Here is a 22,082-nt window from a genome sequence, read left to right as displayed (position 1 = left end):
CTCCAAACGCGAACAACTGGAGGACAAACTTATTTATTCCACTTTTAAAACAGGGCAGAAGCAGTGCGGCGCTGTCACAGTACACCTGTAAGTTGATCCCACAGCATTAGTATGAACAAATTATTTACAAAAGATGTACTTCTAATTACATTCATTTTCTTTTTAAAACCTTGCTAATAACTAAACTCCGTATTAGAAACGTCTGCTTTAGGTGAAAGATCTTCAGCCTGTCGTCTTTCCACTTAGCCGAGAGGCTCAGTATCATCTGGCTTCACTCTCACCCTCATCATCATCATCATCGTTCTGCTGTGAGCTCTAAAATCTAAAGAGGGCGGAAGCTGATAGAATAGCAACAAATCCATCATCATCATCATCTTGATATGAGCCAAGAAAAACATTGTTGTGCTGTCCACAGGTGGAAATAGTAAAAAAAAAAAAAAAAAAAGTATTTTTACTGGGTACCGACTGGAAAATTATTACGTAATGAAAACTATTTTGTGGATACTTGACTGTCAGCTGTAAATATGCTAAATCCAGAGTTACATTTTAGATTTTATAGAGTAAAAGTACATTGTTCCTTGTAAAAGAAATATTTCTTCCTAAACTGTGCACTTGTATAAGCCACAGTTTCAGCTCTCAGACTGCCAGGACAGCACAGAAGAAGAAGAACGGTTACTTACACTGAATTGGAACTGAAAGACTCCATAATACTAGAACTTGTAAAAAGTATCCAGCTAACATCACCTGGTTCATTCAGTCAGTAAAATTTGAGATTGGAAAAAGGAGAAGAGACAATAATAAGGGGAACTCAGCCATGAGGCACTTCACTAGTGATTTGATACAGTAGGTGCACTATCATCACCTTCTATCCCTTCTGATTCTACGTTTTCCTTTTTAACACTAAGGCATTTGGGCTCGACTCAGTCACAAAAACGATTTTCAGACCTTCAGAGAAATGTTAGACACTATTTACAACGTTCAAAATTCGCACTATGACCCGACGGCATTTTACAGGGACGCACATATAAAGCCGAGCAAATAATGTACATGAGTTCTGTTTGGTGCATTAAATATGTGACAAACTCCCCTCGACTCGTCCCTCCGTCAGCACCGGCGACGGGTGTTTTCATGAGAGGGACGCGGTCGCAGGGGTCAAGTCTTACATCATAGGGGTCATGAGTTGATGACAGCCCTCTGGACTTAAAACAAATAAAAATGACGGTCATCTCAAATCAATCAGTGGTGTTTTACTAGCAAAAGTTAGCAGCTTAAAAAGAAAGCTGGGAAATTACTAATTATGAAAAAAAAAAAAATTCCAAACAAAAGAGGAACTATAAATGACAAGAATAAAATAGTTCAGTCTATTAGCAAAGATCTGTTTGTTTCTTTTTACAAACTCCTTATAGAACATACATACATTTATATATTAATATAATCTGTAAGAAAAAAGAGACACGACCCGACATGTTGGCTGCTCGTCTACATGAGCATCAGGAGCTGCTGCCAGAACTTTCATGGGGAGGGAAGGTGGGCTGGGCCAAACAAATGTCCTTTTATGTTATTTAATCAATTAAATCACAAAAAAAAGATTAAAAAGGAAGTGGTAATTATCTTGAAATGATTAAGATTCAATTAGCTGGAGAATTTTCTTTCATATGAATGTCTCTCGGAGGTCAGGGGTCGTCTAACAGATGTCTGAATGCAGCCACCAGAGGGCGCCGTTACGGCCCTACCTCCACTACTGGAACTATTGGAGCCAAGAATTGGGAGGGAGAAACTTTGAGGAGCCCGTCTGAACATAGTGGGTCCTCAAAGAATCACATGAAGGTTTGTCCTTATGTCTCAACGCTGGAAAGATGGAGAAGCTTCTTGTTTTCAGGGTGTGTCGTGACTGAAGATTCAGATGTGACGGGATCTGACGGATGCGGTTTTTCAGTTTTCCTCTGCGTTACCTGTGAGCCTCAGAATAAGATGGGCTTGCCAGCAGTTTTTTCCTGGACGTAGGAGGTGAAGCGCTTGAGGAACTTGGGGTACTCCCTCTTCGCCACGGCCCTGAGCACGGAGGCAGGAGCCCAGCCTCCTGGATTCACTGCACACACACACACACACAGAGGATATATAGTTTGTCCTGACACTAAATATCACACTAAAATATGTTCTCCAGTTGCTTAGTGGTGTCCTTCTGAGCTGTAAATGCATTCTGATATAATTAAGATGACCTGGACAGATTAAAAAAAAAGCAGAAATGGACACACACCATTGGCGACGTAGGTGATTTTACACAGGATGTTGTCTCTGCTGATCTCTTTATCTCCCTCTGGTGGGCTCACCAGGGTCTGACAGATCATGCCGATGTTGATTTTGGCACGGACACACCTGCTGCTCGGCTGTGGGACGACAGGACAGAGAATTAAGACGAGCGGCGGCGTGTTCGTCATTCGGAGTCGATAAACTCCTAACACGGCGTCTGATAGCTTAAGAGGATCTGAGCGGACTCGGCGGCTCACCTGAGCGTTCTCGTGATCCACAGAGAAGTTGCAGACCAGCCAGGTGTCTGGGTCGTTCTCGTTGTTGGCCAGGATCTTCCTCATGGCAGACAGGTACAGCACGTCCCTCTGAGATGCAGGCCACACCCGCTGCAACAAAGACTCTTCCATCATTTCAGATCTTGTACCAAAGGCAGATTAAAACAGGCACGTCCCTTCCACTGCTTTGTTCACCACAGTGTAGCTCTTACCTTGTGCGTTTGATAAACAATTACTGCGCTGTCCGACAGCGTCTCCACAACATTGAAGTTTTCAATGGTGGCTGAAAGAAGCAGAGAGCAGAGTGTTACAGTGAAGCCGTCTTAAATCATAAAGGATGCTTGGAAACGAGCGTTGATTGAAAGACCTACTCTCCCAGTCGTTGCGGTAAGCAGTGTCCCAAAAGTAGTGGCAGACCTCGTGACCAGTCACCCCCTTTACTGAATGTGTGGCCTTCAGAGGGTCCAAAACGATCCCATTTTCCTCCACCTCTCTCCTGTAAACCTGCATTTAGGTGAAATCATTTCAGCATCACATTGTCTGATGTAGTAGGGATTGACGGGGGTTTAAGAAAACACTGTGGCCAAATGGTACATTGCAGATAAATGTCATCTTAAGGACAAATTAAATTTACTGGAGGCTTTTTACAAATAATTCCATAATTTACTGTATTAATCAGCAAAAGTATTAGATATAAATATGCTGGGTGTGATTTACAGTTACAGAAATCTGAGCCCTCCTCGCACCTTCATTTCTCCCTCCTCTACGACCAGCTGCCAGTTGGCATCACCACCCACATCCTGCAGGGAGTAGGTCATGTGACTCTGCACCATGTCTTCCACCTATAACACGAGGCCGGGGACAGAAAGAGGACGTGAGATCGATTATGTGATGAAAACTTGAAAAGGTGCTTAGATGTCAGCATGGCGTAATGGGATCTAAATGAAGCGCTGCAGCTAATGAACTTTCTATTTATTCTAAACTACGCAAGTCATTCTCTCTGAACTACTGTTACAAGGTTTAACAGCATCGTCTGCCGCCCCAAAACATCTCTTCTTCATAAGCTGATTACATCGACCTGTTCCTCTGATAAGCAGCATCATCTATGTAAGTGATTACATGTCTCTGCCTGTAAATGAGCTCCAATGCATCCGGCAAAAGTAACAGGACTACATGCATCAACAATCCCACCGAAATTAGACAAGAGGCAAAAACTAAACAGCTGGGACAAACCACAAAAACATGCAGGCCGCATAACGTAGTGTTATAAAGGGATGTGGATTTAACATAATTTTAATTTCATTGAGAGAGAGAGAGCTGCTTTGTTCAAACAGTCACAAACTAGACATTTTAATCTCACTTTGTTCATGCGGTTTTAATTTTTATGGACTAAAACTATCAAAATGTGATTGAAACTAATCAGTCAGGTGCCAAACTGAGCACTGAAGGATGCAAAGCTTTGATGAACCAAGCAGGCCTATATAGGAGCTTTTATGTTACATATCAGACCTGGAGGCACTCCGTCTTCAAACAAGTGTTATTTCACACTCATGCTTCATGCTGCTACAGTAAAAGCGTTAGTTTGGATTATTTGAAGTGAGGTTATATGAGGAACTGTAGTCAGAGTATTACCTAGAGGAGATAGCAGTCAGCACGACAACAACAACATAATTTAAGTGTACTCTACATGGAGAATATTTTCAGCGCTTTAACCTCGCCATCAGACGGCAGGAAACTGAAGCGGTTATATTGCTCTTCAAAGCCACCAGACTCCACCGACAAAAACACAAATTTTTCCTCTCAGAGCAATGAGGCCAGCAGTGCTATTTTCTGACTGTGGTGGTTTAACACAATTGTTCGAATCACACAACAACACATACACACACAAACTAACCGCCTGTGGCCATGGTAGTTCAGCAACTTCTGTTTTCTGTGAGGTAAAAATGACAATTTTGTCAATGGAGTTTGGTGATTTAGCTTCAGTTCCTTGTCAGAAAGGGACGTGAGGTTACGTAAGCAGTGAAAATATCCCATCAGACATTGACTGCTATTTACTGTAAATAACTGACCAGCGATAAGTAACTCATTAAACCCCACTTGAAAAAACTCAAACTATTGCTCTAAAGGGTCTTCCAGTCTATTAATGATTAAGCTTGTGCAGTTACTGGGGATTCAGCAGCCAACGCAAACATGATGTTTAGTCTAGACAGGTGAAACAAAGAGGGAGGGTGACTTGCTGAGCCTTGGCAGTGAGTTACCTCTGTGCTGAATCTGTGGACATCGTGAGGAGGGGCGCTGACTAGCAGTGCAGGGGGGGACTGACTATGAGGCTACAGGGACAATGAGATTCGAGGAGATGGTGGATGACAAAAAAAAAAAACAAAAAGAGGGAAAAACAGAGTTACACAACAGGATGTGAGGATGTGGCGATGGAGCAGCTGGAATGATGAAAGTAGCTTGTGGGGGTGTATAGTTGTAGGGAGTAAAAGGCTGGACAACCTTGTCAGAGAATCTGTGCGTGCCAGTGCTGGAGTAGACGTCACCAGGGGGGACGGGGCTGGATCTCTGTATCCTGGTCTTCTCAGTTTGAGACTGCATGCAAACAAACCAAAATTCAAATCAACAACTTGAGCAAAATGCTTTCAGATTTTTTTAATATTACCACAAAAGTCTGTCATTGCTTTCATCTATCGTCACCTTTATGGAATCAGTGTGTTTGATCTTTTGCTTACCTGCTCTTCTATTTTGTCCTGTCTGTCAAGAGCAGCTTCAACTGCATCAAAGAATTCATCCTCATTAATGAGGCTGTTTGGACCCTCCTGCCAGCAGAGAGGAGGAGGAGGCGACGTTACTTCAATCTGTTTTAAACAACCCAAGATTCATGTTGCAGTATGGATGGATTTTACTTGCACTTCACCTCATAATCTGGACCTCCAAAATGAGACTTCTTCTTCAACTCGTTGAGGGCTGATTTATAGCCTTCCTCTATTCTTCGCCTCTTCTCCATCTCCTACACGCAAAAAATTCCAGAATTATTAAACCACCACAATTGTGCAGAGGAAACAGGAAACATATGCATGCTAACCAAGCATCAATCCTACAATAACTTTCTCTGATGCAGCTTTTTTCTTGCAAATGGCTGCTTCTCTAGTGTAGATAAACAATCAGTGCTGCCCCACAATAAAATGGATCTAATACAAATGTCCTTATAAAGACGACAGATGCCTATTAGATACAAATGTTACACACCTTATCCAGTCTCTTTTGCCAGCTGTCTTCCCTCTTCACCATGAGATCGATACAGTGGGACAGAGTGGCCAAGATCCCAGCTGTGGTGGCCTTGAACGTGATGGCTTCACCCTTAAAGTCTATGCCATTGATTCCCTTGGGACTCAAGGACTGGAACACTGCACAGAAGAAGAGCATGAGGGCTGAAACACACGCTACAGACAACAAATCTGTTTAGACCAAAGGCACGTAACTTGGCTAATAAAAGTAAACTAATATTCTCTGTTATTTCCAACAGTGCCAAACATGAGTATTTTAGGTTAAAGAAAAATACACCAAGTTTTAAGGGGCTTTAAATAAGAATTACTCACATTTCTCTTTGCTGCCATTGTTGTTGTGCAGAAACTCTCCATCTGTGCGGGTGTTGGGGAAGTCATCTTCATCATCCTCCACTACTAAAACAAAAAGAAAAGAGAAAAAAAGAAAAAAAAAGCGAAACAAAGTTTAAGAGAGGGAAAGGAAACACAAAAACACCAAACAGGTCGCTGCTGCTACACACGGGCCTTTTTCTTGCGTGACCCCACTGAAAGTCGTCCAGGGTAACGCCTTGTGGCCCATTCACCACTCAGGCTACAGTGCAGCACGCCATCAGACTGACAGACCTCTGCTGTGCTGGACAACATGACAATGGTCTGGTTTCATCTTCAGAATGGGCAGAGGGTGAGACAGGCAGAGGGGAGAGAGAGAGAGAGAGCGAGGAGCGGAGAGAGGGAGGTGAGGAGGACAAAAGCAGGGCTTTATTCACTGTGGTCATCCACAGGCGCCCAGTGCAGGCTGCCATGAGCAAATGTTCAGCCAGCCAAGAAGGGGTGAGGGCGAGGGGGCTTGTAGAATAACTGCTTTCTGAGTCACAACACACACAGACACATTCCACACAAGACTCAGTACATGTTTCTGCTCACTTCCAAATATTTTCATGAACTATAGACATATATAGACATAGACGACAAAGTTATATTTACCTTATGCAAGTTATATTTCTGAAATCTGTTCTCTCTTTTTTGGTTCTCAGAATTCACAAATTCAACTTCTTTGGACACATTACCTCCCTGTATGCAACAGCTATGTGACAAGATAAAGTCTTCAAATAACCATGACTTATTATTGATTAATCTATTGGTTATATACTTGATTGACTTACCGTTTTGTCTATGAAAGGCTTAAAAGCAGTGAAAAATGCTAATTTCTCACATGTGCTGTTTTATACTGTCCAAAACTTAACAATATTCAGTTTAACGTAAGAAAAGCATAAAATCCTCACATTTGAGAAGCTGGAACCAGCAAGTGTTTGGCATTTTTGCTTGAAAATGACTGAAGCAGTTACCAAATAGTTGCTAACTTTCAATTGATTGACTAACTTATTAACAGACTAATCATTTAAGCTCCAAAATAAACCTGGAATGATACTGGAAAGTGGCATTTTCACAATCAAATCAGCTTTACTTATTGTCCAAAACTCACTAAAAGCACAAAAGAACTGGTTAATGAGGAGTGTAGGTGTCTGCAGGTCTTACTTTTATCCCTCTGCAGCTCATCTCTAGACACGGCGTCTGCACAGCCATCAAAGTATTTCTGAAGTGTGTCCACCTGCCTGCACAAGATATCTCTGAAGGTCTCCATCTCTGCCAGCTTCTCTCTCAGGCTGTGACCCTTCTAAAGACACAATAAAGACACAGAACAATAAAAGTAGTTGGGCTTCAGTTTTTATTTACCTGAACCACAAAACAACCATTCCAGTAAGTTTGTGAGGACAAAATTAACAGCTGATGTGTGTCAATGTGCATACAAATACCACAAAAGCTCTCATGTGTGCAGATACAGAACTGAAGCCAATGACCTTCTCAGTAAGTAAACATTTACCAGAAAACTCACCTTGAAGGAGGACGTGGAAGTGGCAGAATAGCCGCTGGTGGCTGATGTGAGAGACAGCATGGAGCCATGCCTCCGCAGGCTGGACTCTGAGCCATATCCAGAATCAGCCTATGAAGAAATCCATCGGTGTGGTGAAAAAACAGAGAAAACAAGTGAGCCGTTTCATCACAAAGTAGCCAAACTTAATAAGAAATGAAAAAATTTAAATATAATTTTTCAATTAATCCAAAGATTTGATTAGAATCAAACAGCCACAATTCAGTGGTGACTTATTAGGGAAACCCAGGGACATGAAACAAACTACTTCTAAGTTGATCAAACTTTATTTTAGCTGTTTATCTTCCGCTTTAACAAACTATCACCCCACATCATGAATGCATGTATCAGAGAGGCTCTCAATATGTAACTTTCATGCAAATGTGTGTCGTGTCCAATCTATTCTGGTATTTTAAACATTACATGAATGTAAATTATGAATTCCCCTTTTTTCCCCTCAAAATTATTGTGTTACGCAATGAAAAACTACCAAAACAGCTTTCAGGAAAGGCCTCATAACAATATTGTTAATGCTGTAACCAAACATTTTAACAGGACAGAGTGACCTCGACAGCAGCACATGACACAGCCTCAGTGACCATGGCAACACAACCATCAGCTGAGTTCCCGTAAACCTGACTGGTTCCCCTTCCTCTTACATAACAGCCTGCTGGTTAAAATAGACGGTGGGTGACAGCAGAGAGGAAAAGTTCAACGACACAGAGAGATACTGGCAGAGAGGGGAAACGGGGATGGGTTTCCCTTTAAGAGACATTTCCAAATTCAACCACCAGGCGGCATGAAACGTTAACGCACGTGACTGGCATTTGTTAGAGACTGGGGTAACTGTCGGTCAATGACCAGCGGTAACTCCGCCTGTGTTCACATGGATTTCAGTCGCTGCTGCTTGCCCTTTAGCCAACATACTGCTGCCCCACTGACTTCATCAGCACAGATTGACGGTCTAACAGTTTGCATGAGGGCTGCTTAATCTGTCTGATGGCAGAAAAAGGTCTTGTTGCAGCTTTACAATTTGATTAAATCTGAAAATACAAAATAAAACAGGAGTACGGCTGACATGTATCAGCTGGAGGGTCTCTCGTTAGCGATCGCAGTAATACCCAAGCACATGCAAAGACTCTTAAGGTGCACGCAGCATGGCAAATACTGCTTGAGTGTTTGTGTGTGTGTTTATGTGAGCAAAGGTCCATGTACACACACACTTCTGACTTTGAACAAAAGCAGACAGACAGCCTGGTGCTTATAAAAAAGATGCCCTGAGCAGAAACAGTCACAATGTGTTTTTATGGGATAAAAAGAGGAAAAAAGATCATATTGCCATAAAAGGTTACCTACATTTCCAGAGCGTATAAGGCTGTCACATTTAAAAAGATGATATCCTGTGATGAGTGTTGTTTACATATTAAAAGATGTTTTTGCTACCTCACACTGTCAGGCTGAAGTGTTAGCTGTAGTATGTTGTGTCTCCGTGGAGACGCTGAGCTGCTGAGTGCTGTGAGTAATGTGGGTTAGTTAGAAGAGGGAAGAAGGCCCTTCTAGGAAGAAGAGTTTTCTGCTATGACTCACTGTGGGTGAGACGGTGGCCTGGTGTGTGGGTGTGTGGGTGTGTGTGGGTGTGTGGGTGTGTGTGTGCGCTCAGGACTGAGTCCCTCCTGCTCTGAGTCATGGTGGCTCCCTGATATTGGGATGAGGGAGTGAGGAAGGGGAGGGGACGGGGGATTTCCCAAACTAAAGGACCCTGAGTGAGCATGCATGTGTTTTGGCAGAGAGACTGAAGGTGTGGCGTTTGCTCTCTCCTCGTCTACTACGGCTCCACTCTGGAATATGTCTGCCTTAGATTATGACTTTCAAACACACAAATCATTACAAAATAAGATTCTGTTGATGTTGTGCACTCATGTTTCATTTTCCCTTTTCCTCAATGGCTAGGATGAATAATAACGCAATAAAAACTTGATTACCACATGGGATTCTTTTCTTCAACAATGCAGAGCATCATTTCCATATTTGATGGTTGGTTGCTGAGTATACATGATCATAACAATTTTGTGCGTCTTCCTGTCCTCCATTGTCTCCAACTAAGCAGTCAACCGTAGGGATTGCGCCCTACTTCCCTTGTCCTTCACAGTGACTGAATACAATGAGTGTTACTTTTGCTTTCACTGCACTCTAAGGCTTTTCACAAAGTGAATAACAGCTGAACTTGTATTTTAACCTTGTTTGAATTCACATTGTTCTGATAGTTTAGGAAAATAACAAAGCAATAAAGCCCTGACAGTAGTCCAGAGCCAAGTGACTCACCTCCAGGACAGGCTGACCTACACTTTGAGGTCATCTCCAGAAAATCATTAAAACAGGGTTATATGCCAGCTTTATCAGCATGCCTTTTAACCCCTTTCAGAGCTACCCGTGCATTAAATGTCTGTGTATGAAAAGGGATTATCGAGCTAACCTGAGCCAACTGTTGGTCCAAGGTTAAGATAACTTTCAGCTGAGCCTGCTCCCCGTTAAAAGCCTCACATACCAATAGTGGACCACCTAGGATGAAACTATCCACACTACATACATGCTTTTGCAAAAATCTTAAGTAAACAAAGCTGCACAGATTGACACGAACACACATTTTCTACTACAGCGTGCTGTGCTAAAGACAAGCAGAGCACTAAGTCCTAGAGTCCTACAGACTTGCCAACAAACGCACCAGTGGTGGAGGGATGATTATTGTTCCCTGGACTCCTCCCCTCTCTCTCCTCCCCTCTCTGATACTCTGATAGAGACACACACATGCATACAGTAATCACACACACACATTTCCAAAACCAACCTTGTATTAGATGATACTTATTTCTTGCAAATGTGACAACTTTTGATAGCAGCAGTTTAGTGTCTGCTGTGTTAAGAGTGTGCACGACTTACCCTGTGCAGCTCAATGGAGTCAATCCACTGGTGTCTGTGCTCTGGGTCTTGTGCTCTTAAGTACCACACACTGTCGTTTACACTTATGTCCAGCCGGCACTCGTCAAACTCGTGAGGCTAAAAGATAAAACACACAGAAAAAGGACAGGCAAAAGTTAGGCTGGTCACTATGCATTGAAAATATATCCTTTAAATATCAGTCATATTACAGCATAAAATCCTCTTTTTACACCAGATAGGCTAGGAGCTGAGAGAGGATCAGATACTAGAGGACTATCTGTGGTAATGCTGCCATACTAAGCTTGCTGTCATGTTCATTTTTGTAGCAAGAGGAAAGGCAATTCTCTCTCCCGCTGAGGGAGAGCAGAGGGAGGCATATGTCAGGTGGCCATCCATGTAAACAGCTATTAAAATGACACTGAAATAGCAAATTGCAATCTCCCCCCTGTGCGCCACATGGTGGGCGACAGTCTGTTCCAGAGACGGCTTTAACAACTGGAGACGCTGCAATTCACCGCAGTCACAGTGATACGAGTTGCATGTCTTCAGTGTATGCTTACCTATTGTATATACAGATCTCAAAGAGGACAAAGAGGAGTGTACCAGAGGCACAGCAGCCTCCATTTCCAGCGTCCCATAGGAGGAGACGTGGCAGATAACTGGCCTTTTAAGGCAACTTGCAGGATGGAGCATATTCCTAATAGCCCTCCAGTGTGCTGTCAGTGCTGTAAAACTGCTGCGCTGGCATGGCAAGCAACCAGGGACTGTGTGTGCGTGTGAACTGGGAGAGGGCGGAGGTGGAAGGAGTGGTGGTGACAGAAATGGTATTTACCTCTGTAGCATTTACCAAATGCATCAGACCTTGTGAAAGGACACCTCTGTAGGGAGTCCCAATGCTAAATCACTCTCAAGGTCTAATTCAGTTAAAGAACAGGCTGATATATGAGTGAGAGTCTGGCTTGTTCAAACACAGTTGAGGACACAGCTTGATAAAGACTAAGACCTGGAAAAGACTGTATGAGCAGCCTACTGTTGAACTGTAAGTATGAAGAAAGCACATCAGAGAAGAGGCCTCTACGTTCATACGTTGGGCACAATACAACAAACACACCTGGGATCCCCATCTTAGTATATTTGTAAAGCACAATAAGTGTAATCACTTACTAAGGAGGTCCAAGAGTGCAATTTTGAAGAACGAACGACAAGAGCCACTCGTTTCACCGAGAAGCACTTTCAGGCAGACAGAAACAATTAGCGACTGAATTAATGACTGAAACAAGTGTGATGTTTTTTAATTAAAAGGTGTAGTCAGCAATTCTGAAGAAAGGTAGTATCTGCTGATACTTGAACTTAACAGCAAAACAAATTTACTGTCAGTTCAGCTCCCGTTATTGCTCATCGCTTCATGAACGTGCACAGCGCCACCTGTTGCAGAACTGGCTGGAACGGCTCGGTTTGAGTCACTTTGTTTCCCGTTAATACAACTAGGGCTGCGTACGGCCGCTGTTTTCTTTATTATTAGATTGCTGACTACAGCTTCAACGCATGATTAACTTAATCTATATGGTATTGTACATAGAACAATTACACTTTATTGATTATTCCTGTCAACCAGCTCTATTTAATCTATGTAAGATTAACACTACATGAAAATGTTATGTTTACCAAGAAAGCTATAATATAACAGGCACATATGATCATTAACAATTGCAGGCTTGCAGGATAATATCACACAGTGAATGCAAGTACCCAAAGGCAGCCTGAGCCCAGACTATTACTGAAGATTGTATTACTTCAGTGAGTTGGCAGAGTAATAAATGGCCCACTGTGGTGCCTTTAAAGAGGTTTCATTGGAGGAGTGTGACTTGGCTGTGTTGCCCGACACCTGGGCGGCACCGAGGCCAAGACCAGATGCTCAATGTCAGTAATGCACAACATGAGGCTGGATGCTGACAGCGTTCCAAAATCAGGTCCTGTGTTTAACGTTATCAGCAGCACAAGCAGAAGATCAACACCGGTGGCAGAGAGACAACTAGAGGAAGCACAAGTAAGGAAGGAAACAAGTGTGATCCGTCTTAAAACACTAAACACTCTGTCACAAGAAAGACAAAAGACCAAACAGTTTAAAAAACATAAAGACCAACTGACTGGATTAAAACAACCTGTTCAAATCTACAAATGTCATGCGAAATGAAATCCAAGAAAACATAAACAAAGACTTTAACACAACTGTAAAAATAGATAATATGAATCCATGCCAAATATCTATTTATATAGACTACACTAAAAACCATGTGAAATGACAGAGAGGGCTGGAGTGTTCCAGCTCACCACTTGTGTGTTTGGTTGGTAATGTCATTTTGTTGCTAGGACAGTGAAAATGGGTTCCCCCCGATGACCTCGGGTCATGGCCATAGACTGGTGAGCAGGGTGGAGGAATGAAAGCTTGCACAGGGTCTGAGAAGGTTACAGGGATCCAAGGCTACAGTAAACAATAATCCATCACGGGAAGGTCGTCTTAGCAGCCGTGCACTTTACAAAATGACATGACGTGCTGTGAGAGAGGCAAGCAGACAAAAAAAAAATATATGTTTCGTTTCTATCTGCCTACTTGTGCATGTATGTGTGAGTGAACAACTAGATAAACATGGAACTAAACACTAAAATGTCAATGTGAAATCAATGTGCACTCCAGGTCCAAAGACAAATCAATATTGATTATCTCGATTCGTTAAAAGGAGAAAATCAAATACAGATCTGGAAAATTTTCCACGGGAAGTTAAGCTTGGCAGTTGGAAATATTTATTCCTGCTATTTACCCTCGACTCTCTTAAATTCCCATGGAAAGTTTCTACCTTGAACAATCCCAGAATTCTGCAACCCTCGTTCCACAATGTTTAGGTACAGTGTGGCGTAACAAAATAGCCACTACACAGATGAGGCAGCAGCTGCCTGCTTTTTCTCTGCCAGCAACTATTTCTGATGTCTGTCAAATGGCTCCCTTTAAGTGGGGCCCAGCTGTAGCTCAACTGTAATTATATCCCACAGTTAGATTATCAGTGTCAAAATCTTTGATTCTAGGGACTCATGTGTGCCTTGTTTGTTTTATAATAGAGCATATTAGGGGGATAATGGGATAAGAGGGGGACAAACAAAATTAGTTTGTTTTTTTTTTGCTTAGAAAAAAAAAAAAACACATTAGTGTAGCAAGTGACATGAATGCCAAAATCAAAATGATGAGACAAAACAGCTTTTTTTCTGTCTGTATTCTCTTCCAACATAAATTTCCTACTCAGCTTCAAAAATACTCCCCTTCTGTCCTCCCCCTTCTAGCCCATTTTGAGCTGGTGTACATGTTTGCAGTCACAATTTCCAGAACTTAACGGATGCGAGCTCCCTTTAAAAAAAAGATTATCATTACCTAAAAAAACATGTCTGCCCCCAGAAGAAACTGAATTCCATTTCTCATTTGTGCAAATTTAAACATCATAATTATGCATCATAGTTCTGCTCCCTGTGGACAAATATAGTGATTTGTTCCTTCAACGTTACTGCTCAGGCCTGGTGCCAGGAACAAAATGGGATCCGTGTGGCCCTTGTGGAGGAAACACTTACTCACCGAATGGTCAGAGTGAAAGGGAAGACTCAATAAATAATGGTGACAGCAAGAACAACATTCTGTCATTGAAATGCACACACATACACACCTATACACTTGGGCGTGTGGTTCATGACCCCCCCAATGTAGAGGAAGTCATGTGCTATGAGGAAGCCTCATTTCCTGGCTGAAGTCACTTTGCAATTTCCACAAAACCCGACGTCACTCACAACTTCCACTTGACCATTGATCCTTCTCTTTCCTGTCTCCTTTTTTACTTGTGTAATTTTGTTTTTGTATATTGCCATTTCTAACGTTTTTGTGACCTGCATAGGGACTACTGATGTAAACTGGTATTCCTGCTAACTCTGGCGTGTTTATATCTTGTATTTTTATTCCTTATTGGGCTTTGTCCCTATCAATTAAACAAACAAATACATTGATAAGAGGAGAAAGCTAAATCATTGCATCCAATGCCACTACCTTGAAGAACTCCAAACAATCCTGCACCAAACTACAACAGATCCGGTCTGCACTACTTACCCATTCCAGTGAGAGAGGGAATAACAAGTAGGCCAGTGTGCTCTTATTAACCGACCATGGATCTAAAAACGGCAGGTACAGTAGTAGAAGCAGTGTTGTAGAGGCACATTTGCATCAACGGGAAAACCTTATAAATCATACCACGCACGCACAACTTGGAATAGCATGACAAGATAGTTCATGTCCAAGTCAACATGGAGTTGTAGCCTTGTTTGCTATAGTATTACTATCCATGCATCTACTAAATGTTATGGTATTTATGTCAGAATTCTCCTAGTGTGATGACATGACAATGATTTTACAGCCAAGGAATTCTGATCTGTCCGATGTGGAAGAGAGGAGCAGGAAGGGCATCATTCATATGTGGTCAATAACAGACCTCGAGAGAGGGATCTAAATCTGGAGCTAATGCATCCTGGAGGGGTATAAGCTGATGCTAGGAAGTCCTTTGTAATTCCTAAAATACTAAAATGGTTACAGGGTAGTTCTCTATGAATCTTTCCTGACTACACTTTCTTCAGAAGTGCAGACAACCAAAAGCCCAAGGAGATAAACCAATAGCCGTTCTGTTCCACACTTGTCAGATGTGAAATTGTGCAACTCTTCTGTACATCATGCATGACCCTGTACCTCGTGGTGAGCTCGTGATGCACAGAAAACAGGGAGATAAAGGGTTAGCATTAGCTGATGCTACGTCTGTATTTCAAAATAATTTAAGTTCCAATTTAACTGATTTGTTCATTACTAGTGCTAATGCTCTGCGTCTGTATCTTAACTCAGATATGTTACCACTGAACGGTATCCAACTAATTCCTAATAATGAAGGAGGTAGTGACCACATAAAATGGTGCTTATGAGCAACCTATACAGTGTAGACATGTGGTGGACACGCATACAGTATAATGCATACAGTATAATGCAATTCAATCCGGCAGCTATGTAATGAAAACTCCATTTTACACAGTCTCACTGTGTCTGTTGAAATTTGAGGCAGTAGTTTAAAGAGTAGGACTTATTTGATTGCATTATATTGCAAGCTAACATACTGCTAGTCCCAAAATGTCCAATGCAATGGTATGATTTATAGGAGACAGTAAATTTGAGCACACAAGAGCGACCATACAAAACATAACACAGGAAAGGAGGGTGGGAGGGTCTCAGGTTATTATACTGTGTTGATATACTCTTGTGAAAAAATGCTTCTATGCACTCGCTCTGGTTGTTCTGCAATGAAGAAATCACACGTTATCTTTCTCAACTTTTGTGGCCTAGCTGATATCTGTGAATGACTCATAAGACAACTTAAACCACTGACTTCCCTCTGAACTCATGCACACCAGAGCTTCAACGATTTGGCTACTCACCGATTGGCCTATGGACATAAAATCAATGAGCAACTACTTTGATCTACTACCATCAATCAGCATTTTGGTCATTTTCTGAGTAAAATGCCAAACTTTTACTGGTTGCAGCTTCTTTTATGTGAGAATTTAATGCTTTTCTATGTCACATATTTCAGTACAATAAATTGAATATCTTTCAATTCTGAAAATGGCACCTTTGACTCTTTATATATTTTACATAATTTGCTGACATTTCATAGACAAAACACGTAAAGGAGAATATGATCGGAAGATTAATCAATCATAAAAATAACCACTAGTTGCGGCCTCAATGAATCAGCATGACATTATATCAAAACTTTGTGTTTTATTCTCCTTTTCTGTTATTGAGAATTCTAATCTTTTATATTCCCATGATATTAACTTTGGGCCAAATTTAACCAGCCAGTAGGGAGCCTCACTGGCTGAGAGTAAATGTGAGAACCAATAACAAATGAGAAAAATACTGAGTGGAAAAAAATATATATTTATATTTCTGTTCAAAAAAAGGCAGTAAATGTCCGTGCTTAACCATCTCCAGCTATAACTTTAGATTATTCATGCCCCAGTCTACTGAGGCATATTTCCATTGGAATGAGAAATGACTACAGTAGAGCACCACATGGAGGCTAATATTTACACAGGCTGGGAATGGATGAGGCTGAACAAATACAGCTAATAGCAAATCTCACTTTGTTCTGCCTGGGAACAGTAACTTATTCATTTCCCTTGTTACTGTTTGAAGAGAGAGAGACAGACTGAGCTTCGGTCAATGACTGACCTGGGCTCCCACGGAAACATGATGAAAGGTGAGACAGTGTGAACATCCAGCATTTAACACTGTTGACACGTTTGGGCTTATTTTCTCTCGGCTTAGCAGAGTGTGGCAGCTCCCCTCAATCTTTGAGACAGGATTTTACTAGGAGTCTGCTTACATGCGCTGTGTGCTACTATCACAGCTCTGAGCTACATTTCTTGGCCATCCTATACATTGACAGACCATTACCATTACCAGTTTCATGATGAAGTTTCGAAACTAGAACAGTCACCTGACGGGCTAGTTGCCCCCAAGGATAACTTGGGACATAATCAGGAGTTCTTTGGAAAAACAGGCTATGACCTGCAGTTGAAGAACAAATTTGAGAAACTCTAGGTTAAAGTTCTTCCTCTGATTAGAGCTGTCAACAGTGAGTCAATCCTTAGGCCTACTCATGGATCCAGGAAAGAATTTCCTGCATGTATTCAATAGAAACATATGGCGGATGCCTGAAGTCTGAGTCATATTTAATGTATCATATACCAGACTTCTCAAAACTATGAGAGAGGCTCTTTAGATTTCTCCTTATGTGCTACTTGGGTGATCCACTTAGCAAGCACAGCCAAATGCAGTGTGCTACACATACTTAAGCTTATTTTCTATGCAAAGAAAATAACTTTTTTGCTGCACATATTACGATTGAATTAAACTGTTGGTGAGACTATCGAGATAGTTTGAAGAGTACAGCTATCACTGGTAACAGTTATTCCTTAGTTGACTTACAATAATTTAATTTTAAAACAGGTTTACAAAGGTATGTCAACTCTGAATATCAAAATAATTCAATCAGACGACACTGATTATCCCTTACGCATTACAGCTAGTTATCCAATAAAAGGAGAAGGTCAAGACCGCACAAAAATTTGTTGTTTTTACTATGGCTCATCTGTCAGTCACATGTATCCCATTCTTAAGCAACAATGCAAATGATTTGTTGTGCTGGAAATATACCCATTTATACCCATTATAAACACCACACAGACTGGCTGTCTGGCCTTTTCTGAGTGAAAGGTCAAACCGGAGCAACACGCAGTCTATAGAAAAATCAGCTGGAGCTCTTGGTAAAATGACACATAAGCGTAGGTTGTGGTTATATTTGCAATTTAAATATGTATTCAAATGAAATAAACAAGAGATGAACCACTCAGGTCTTTAATAGCAGTGGACGTGTGCCACAGTAAGTGTTGTGGCTTAAAAACAAGGGTGATGATTCCCCTCTCTTTGCACATACAGCCCTCTTACAAAAACAACGACGTTCATTCTTGTAAGACGTTTTGAAAGGATGGATATTTCCCAAACGTAAGGCTGCATTCAAGACTGCAGAACTTCCGCCAATTACCTTGTAATGTTTGCAGTTGAGAGGTTGTGGCATACTGAAGCACAGTTAACAGAAAGGCCTGCTCTGTAGTGAGGAATCTCAACAGTACTCACAGTAATAACAGCTTTGCTTAGGCAGAGGGAACCCCGACAGCCATACTCGGTCTCATCCTGAGACTTGTAGTAGCTCAGCGTGTTGTTCTTCAGGACCACCCAACGGTCCTGCCATCCATGGATGTAATTTGTCCACTGAAAAATAAAGCACTTTGATCAATATCTTTGTATGCTGAGGGACAAGACAGTTAAAGCCAACTTTCATCTTTGCAATAAATGCCACCTTGGTTCAAGTGGTATGTTTAGAAGCTGCACTTTGTGTTGCTGTTATATTGAGAGGAATCAAGCTCATATTTTCCACTTTATTTACATGTAGGAAAAAACACAGCTTAAAATATAATTCAGTCCAACTACAGCAAAATCACAGACAAGCCACAAAAGTTAAACAAAGTCTTTATAAAGGCATGTTGAACTGAACTGTTTAACTGGACAGTAGTTTCCATTTTTGGTCACTTTCAGTGTAGAATACAAACATAAAATTTATGCGTTTAATCGGAGATGCTTGAACTTCAAGGAAAGTCTGAGTTGGGACACGTGCTGGACTTTATATAAACTGTAGACTCATTAATCCTCACAAGACCTATGACGTGTATGGGGATTAGTATGATTGAACAGGTGAGCTTTTCTGGATGTTGATCTGCTTAATCTCACAATATGCTTGGTTAGCAGGTCAGCAAGCAATCTGTTTAGAGACAACCAGTGTACAGTGAGATTAATACCACATTAGCTTGCCAACAGCTTAACTAATTGAAACTGTGGTTGATTTGCCCAAAACAAAATCTTGAGCAGAAGCATATGGCCAAATAGGTTACCAGGACTTAGTCTAGCAGTAGACTTAACTGTCTGGTTACCAAAGAAAAACAGGACAGATCAACAATACCTTGCAGTGTTGTTATTGACACAGTGTAGTCAGTAAACAAGCACTGTTGACATGTACCAGGACCCCACATACTGCCGTTAAAGCTCATTATTTACAGTATCACTGGCCGTTTGCACATGACACTTTTCAAGGCATTAACATCACAGTAGACATGGCCTGGGAATGTGAAGCAGCCTTTCAATAGTAAGTCAATTAATCACAAGATCAGCGCAGTGACCTTTCAGATGTTTTGATAGGCGAGCACTGGTAACAATAATTGCTGCCTTAATTATTTATACAGGCAATAGCAAAGTGTACCTTCACCCATTACCAAAGTAAATGAAAAACTATTTCTGAAAGGATTTATGAGCTCATGTTGCTGGTTGTGCATTACAGACCCCTGTATTCATTTTCTCTACCTTCTTTCCTGTTGCCTCAGTGGGGGTATTTTATTGCTAAGGAGAAAAAGGTTGTGTATAACCCTCCCTTACAACAGACATGTCAAAACACTACCAGATTAGCTAATTGCACCCAGATTCACAGACAGGCGTCTCCCTGTCAGTTAAGTCCTTGGCACTTGGCAGAGGCACTGACCGAGCAAGATAAACGTGGAGGAAATTCAATTTGGCCAAAACGTGACTCACCTTGCTGAGGACTCCGCTCAAGTCGGCGACACCAACAGGATGTCCAGGCTCCTCTTTGGGCTCTATGTCGTCCTCGGAACCGGAGGAGTTCCAGCTCTGGTTATCTGACATTTCCTTAGTGCTATTTGGCTAACGCGAGTATAAAAACAATACAAAAACGTGGCATGCGACGCTCAGGTGAACACACCTGACGGTATTAGCCGAGCTGTCTGAACCTGAGTGACAAGCAAATAAATAGCAACAGTTCACGGAATCATGGTGTGTTATTACGGGCTGGCTAATAGCTCTGAGTGCATGAGGGGTTAACCTAAATAGCCGATCGATAGCTAAGCTAGCTCCCACTGCGTGAATTAACCTAGGCTAGCTTAAGAAGAGGTTAGCACACATTATGTGGTCAAACTACGCAGGTGAACGTTAGCTAAACCTGTAACGTTAGCTGTCACGTTACGGCGTAACGGTTGAGTCCCAGAAGTAAGCAGCAGGGACAAAAAAAAAGATAAATGTCCGTCAGGCGAGCTTCGGCAGGTAAATGTCCTCTCAGAGAGACGCTGTGGCCGCGGCGGCGGTGGTAGTCGTCTGGACGCTGGTGACAGCTCCGCGGATCAACGCCATGTTCAACTGACGTCTCCAGCTTCTTCTTCTTCTTCTCGGCGGGTGAGCGCGTGTCCCAACTTGTGCGCTGCGCAGGGGCGCTGGCTCCGCTGACGTCACCGAGTCCCCGCCCACACCAGGAAGCGGGCTCCTCCTTGTGTTTATAGCAACCCTGAAAATAGACTGGAAACTGCGAGAGGGCTGCTAGTGCGATGCCCCAGATTAGCCGATGTGCAGCTATCAGCCTAATTTAGCTTTAACACACGCAGAGGGAATCCTTGAACTTGATTTAGTTGGCTTAAGACAGCATTACCAACCAAAACAAGAGGAAGATAAACAACAATCATGTTTAAAGCAAGCAGTGGTGCAAGAAGTACTCAGGTTTTTTACATAAGCAAAAAGAGCTATAACACAGTGTGGGCTGGCTTTCTGGTAAAAATGAAGCCTAAATCTCAATCAATCAATCAATCAATCCATTGTCTATACCGCTTATCCTTGAGGGTTGCAGGGCACTGGAGCCAATCTGGTATTGTGTGAGAAGCGAGGTAGGTACACCCTGGACTGGTCACCAGTCAATCACAGAGCAAACACATGGAGACAGAAACCCATTCACCTACGGGCAATTTAGTGTCACCGATTAACCTGCATGTCTTTGGACTGTAGGAGGAAGCCAGAGAACCCACACAAGAAGGGGGAGAACACACAGAAAGGCCCACAGACAGCTCAAACTGTAAACCTGCCAGCAAGCAGAGTTACACCTGGAACCATTTTGCTGTGAAGCAACAGTGCAACAGTTTTATTTATTTATTTCATGAGATGTTAAAATGTTCAAAGTAAGTTCAGCCGATAGACACTTGCAGTACCCAGATGATGCTTTTGAACTCTCTCCAGGCTGTTCATGATGTTCTGATTGATTAAACATCTTAAACGTAAGGTAATGTAACATCTTCTACAACTAAACCTAACATTCCTAACATCCCCACCCCACTACCTGACCCCAGCCTTACCCTGATCTGTGTGCAAACACTAAACCCATTTTCCACATGGCAGTAGCTCACAAGCAAGAGAACAAGACTTGTGCAAAAACACCAATCCCCTTAAGCCTAACTGGCATCTTTTAAAGAAAAACATGTTTATTAGGATGTTGTTTTTATATTTAGAGGTGTTTTATTTTATTTCACATATGCCCATGCATATGTGGACGGTCTTTCTTTAACCTGATCCTAACTCACACTATGACAAGCAAAAGTCAGCAACAGTACAAAAATGTTGGCATCAAAATATGCCGATATCAGGGTAATTTATTTGTCATTTTACAACTCAGGGTTTCACAATTAAATCTCTGTTGTGGTCTCATATATACAAATATACAGATAACTGAATTTAGAGTAGAATGAGATGAAAATCAATTTAAAAGATAAAAAGTGTAGAGTAGCAGAAAATTACATTACATAATGGGTCTTGTTAGCCTCAAGCTCTGTGAAAAACTCAATTCATGTCTCACACATGGGACATAAAATGGATAATTATGTTTATCAGACAAAAGTGAGAGAAGCAAA

General features: G+C 41.8%; 1 protein-coding gene across 6 annotated transcripts; it reads right to left on the bottom strand.

Annotated features, from left to right (window-relative positions):
- Positions 1-17: 17 nt before the first annotated feature.
- On the bottom strand, positions 18-20,563 carry LOC139218683 (ceramide transfer protein). Of its 6 annotated transcripts, none has more exons than XM_070850342.1 (18): positions 19,933-20,563; positions 18,430-18,564; positions 10,659-10,775; positions 10,444-10,509; positions 7,686-7,793; positions 7,328-7,466; positions 6,125-6,208; positions 5,775-5,932; positions 5,443-5,535; positions 5,258-5,344; positions 5,025-5,117; positions 4,784-4,855; positions 3,272-3,367; positions 2,897-3,029; positions 2,738-2,808; positions 2,508-2,636; positions 2,258-2,387; positions 18-2,089 (listed from the first exon to the last, which is right to left on the bottom strand). In XM_070850342.1, the coding sequence occupies exons 1-18, from the start codon at positions 20,041-20,043 to the stop codon at positions 1,962-1,964; spliced, it is 1,950 nt and encodes a 649-aa protein (XP_070706443.1). In that variant the 5' UTR covers positions 20,044-20,563; the 3' UTR covers positions 18-1,961. The 6 variants fall into 6 exon arrangements, with proteins under 6 accessions (XP_070706443.1, XP_070706444.1, XP_070706447.1 ...); XM_070850343.1 differs by having other exon boundaries at positions 6,125-6,205; XM_070850346.1 differs by lacking the exon at positions 4,784-4,855.
- Positions 20,564-22,082: the final 1,519 nt, after the last annotated feature.

The sequence above is a fragment of the Pempheris klunzingeri genome, chromosome 19, assembly GCF_042242105.1.
Source record: "Pempheris klunzingeri isolate RE-2024b chromosome 19, fPemKlu1.hap1, whole genome shotgun sequence".
Lineage (NCBI taxonomy): Eukaryota > Metazoa > Chordata > Actinopteri > Acropomatiformes > Pempheridae > Pempheris > Pempheris klunzingeri.
This window is presented reverse-complemented; position numbering and strand designations above follow the sequence as displayed.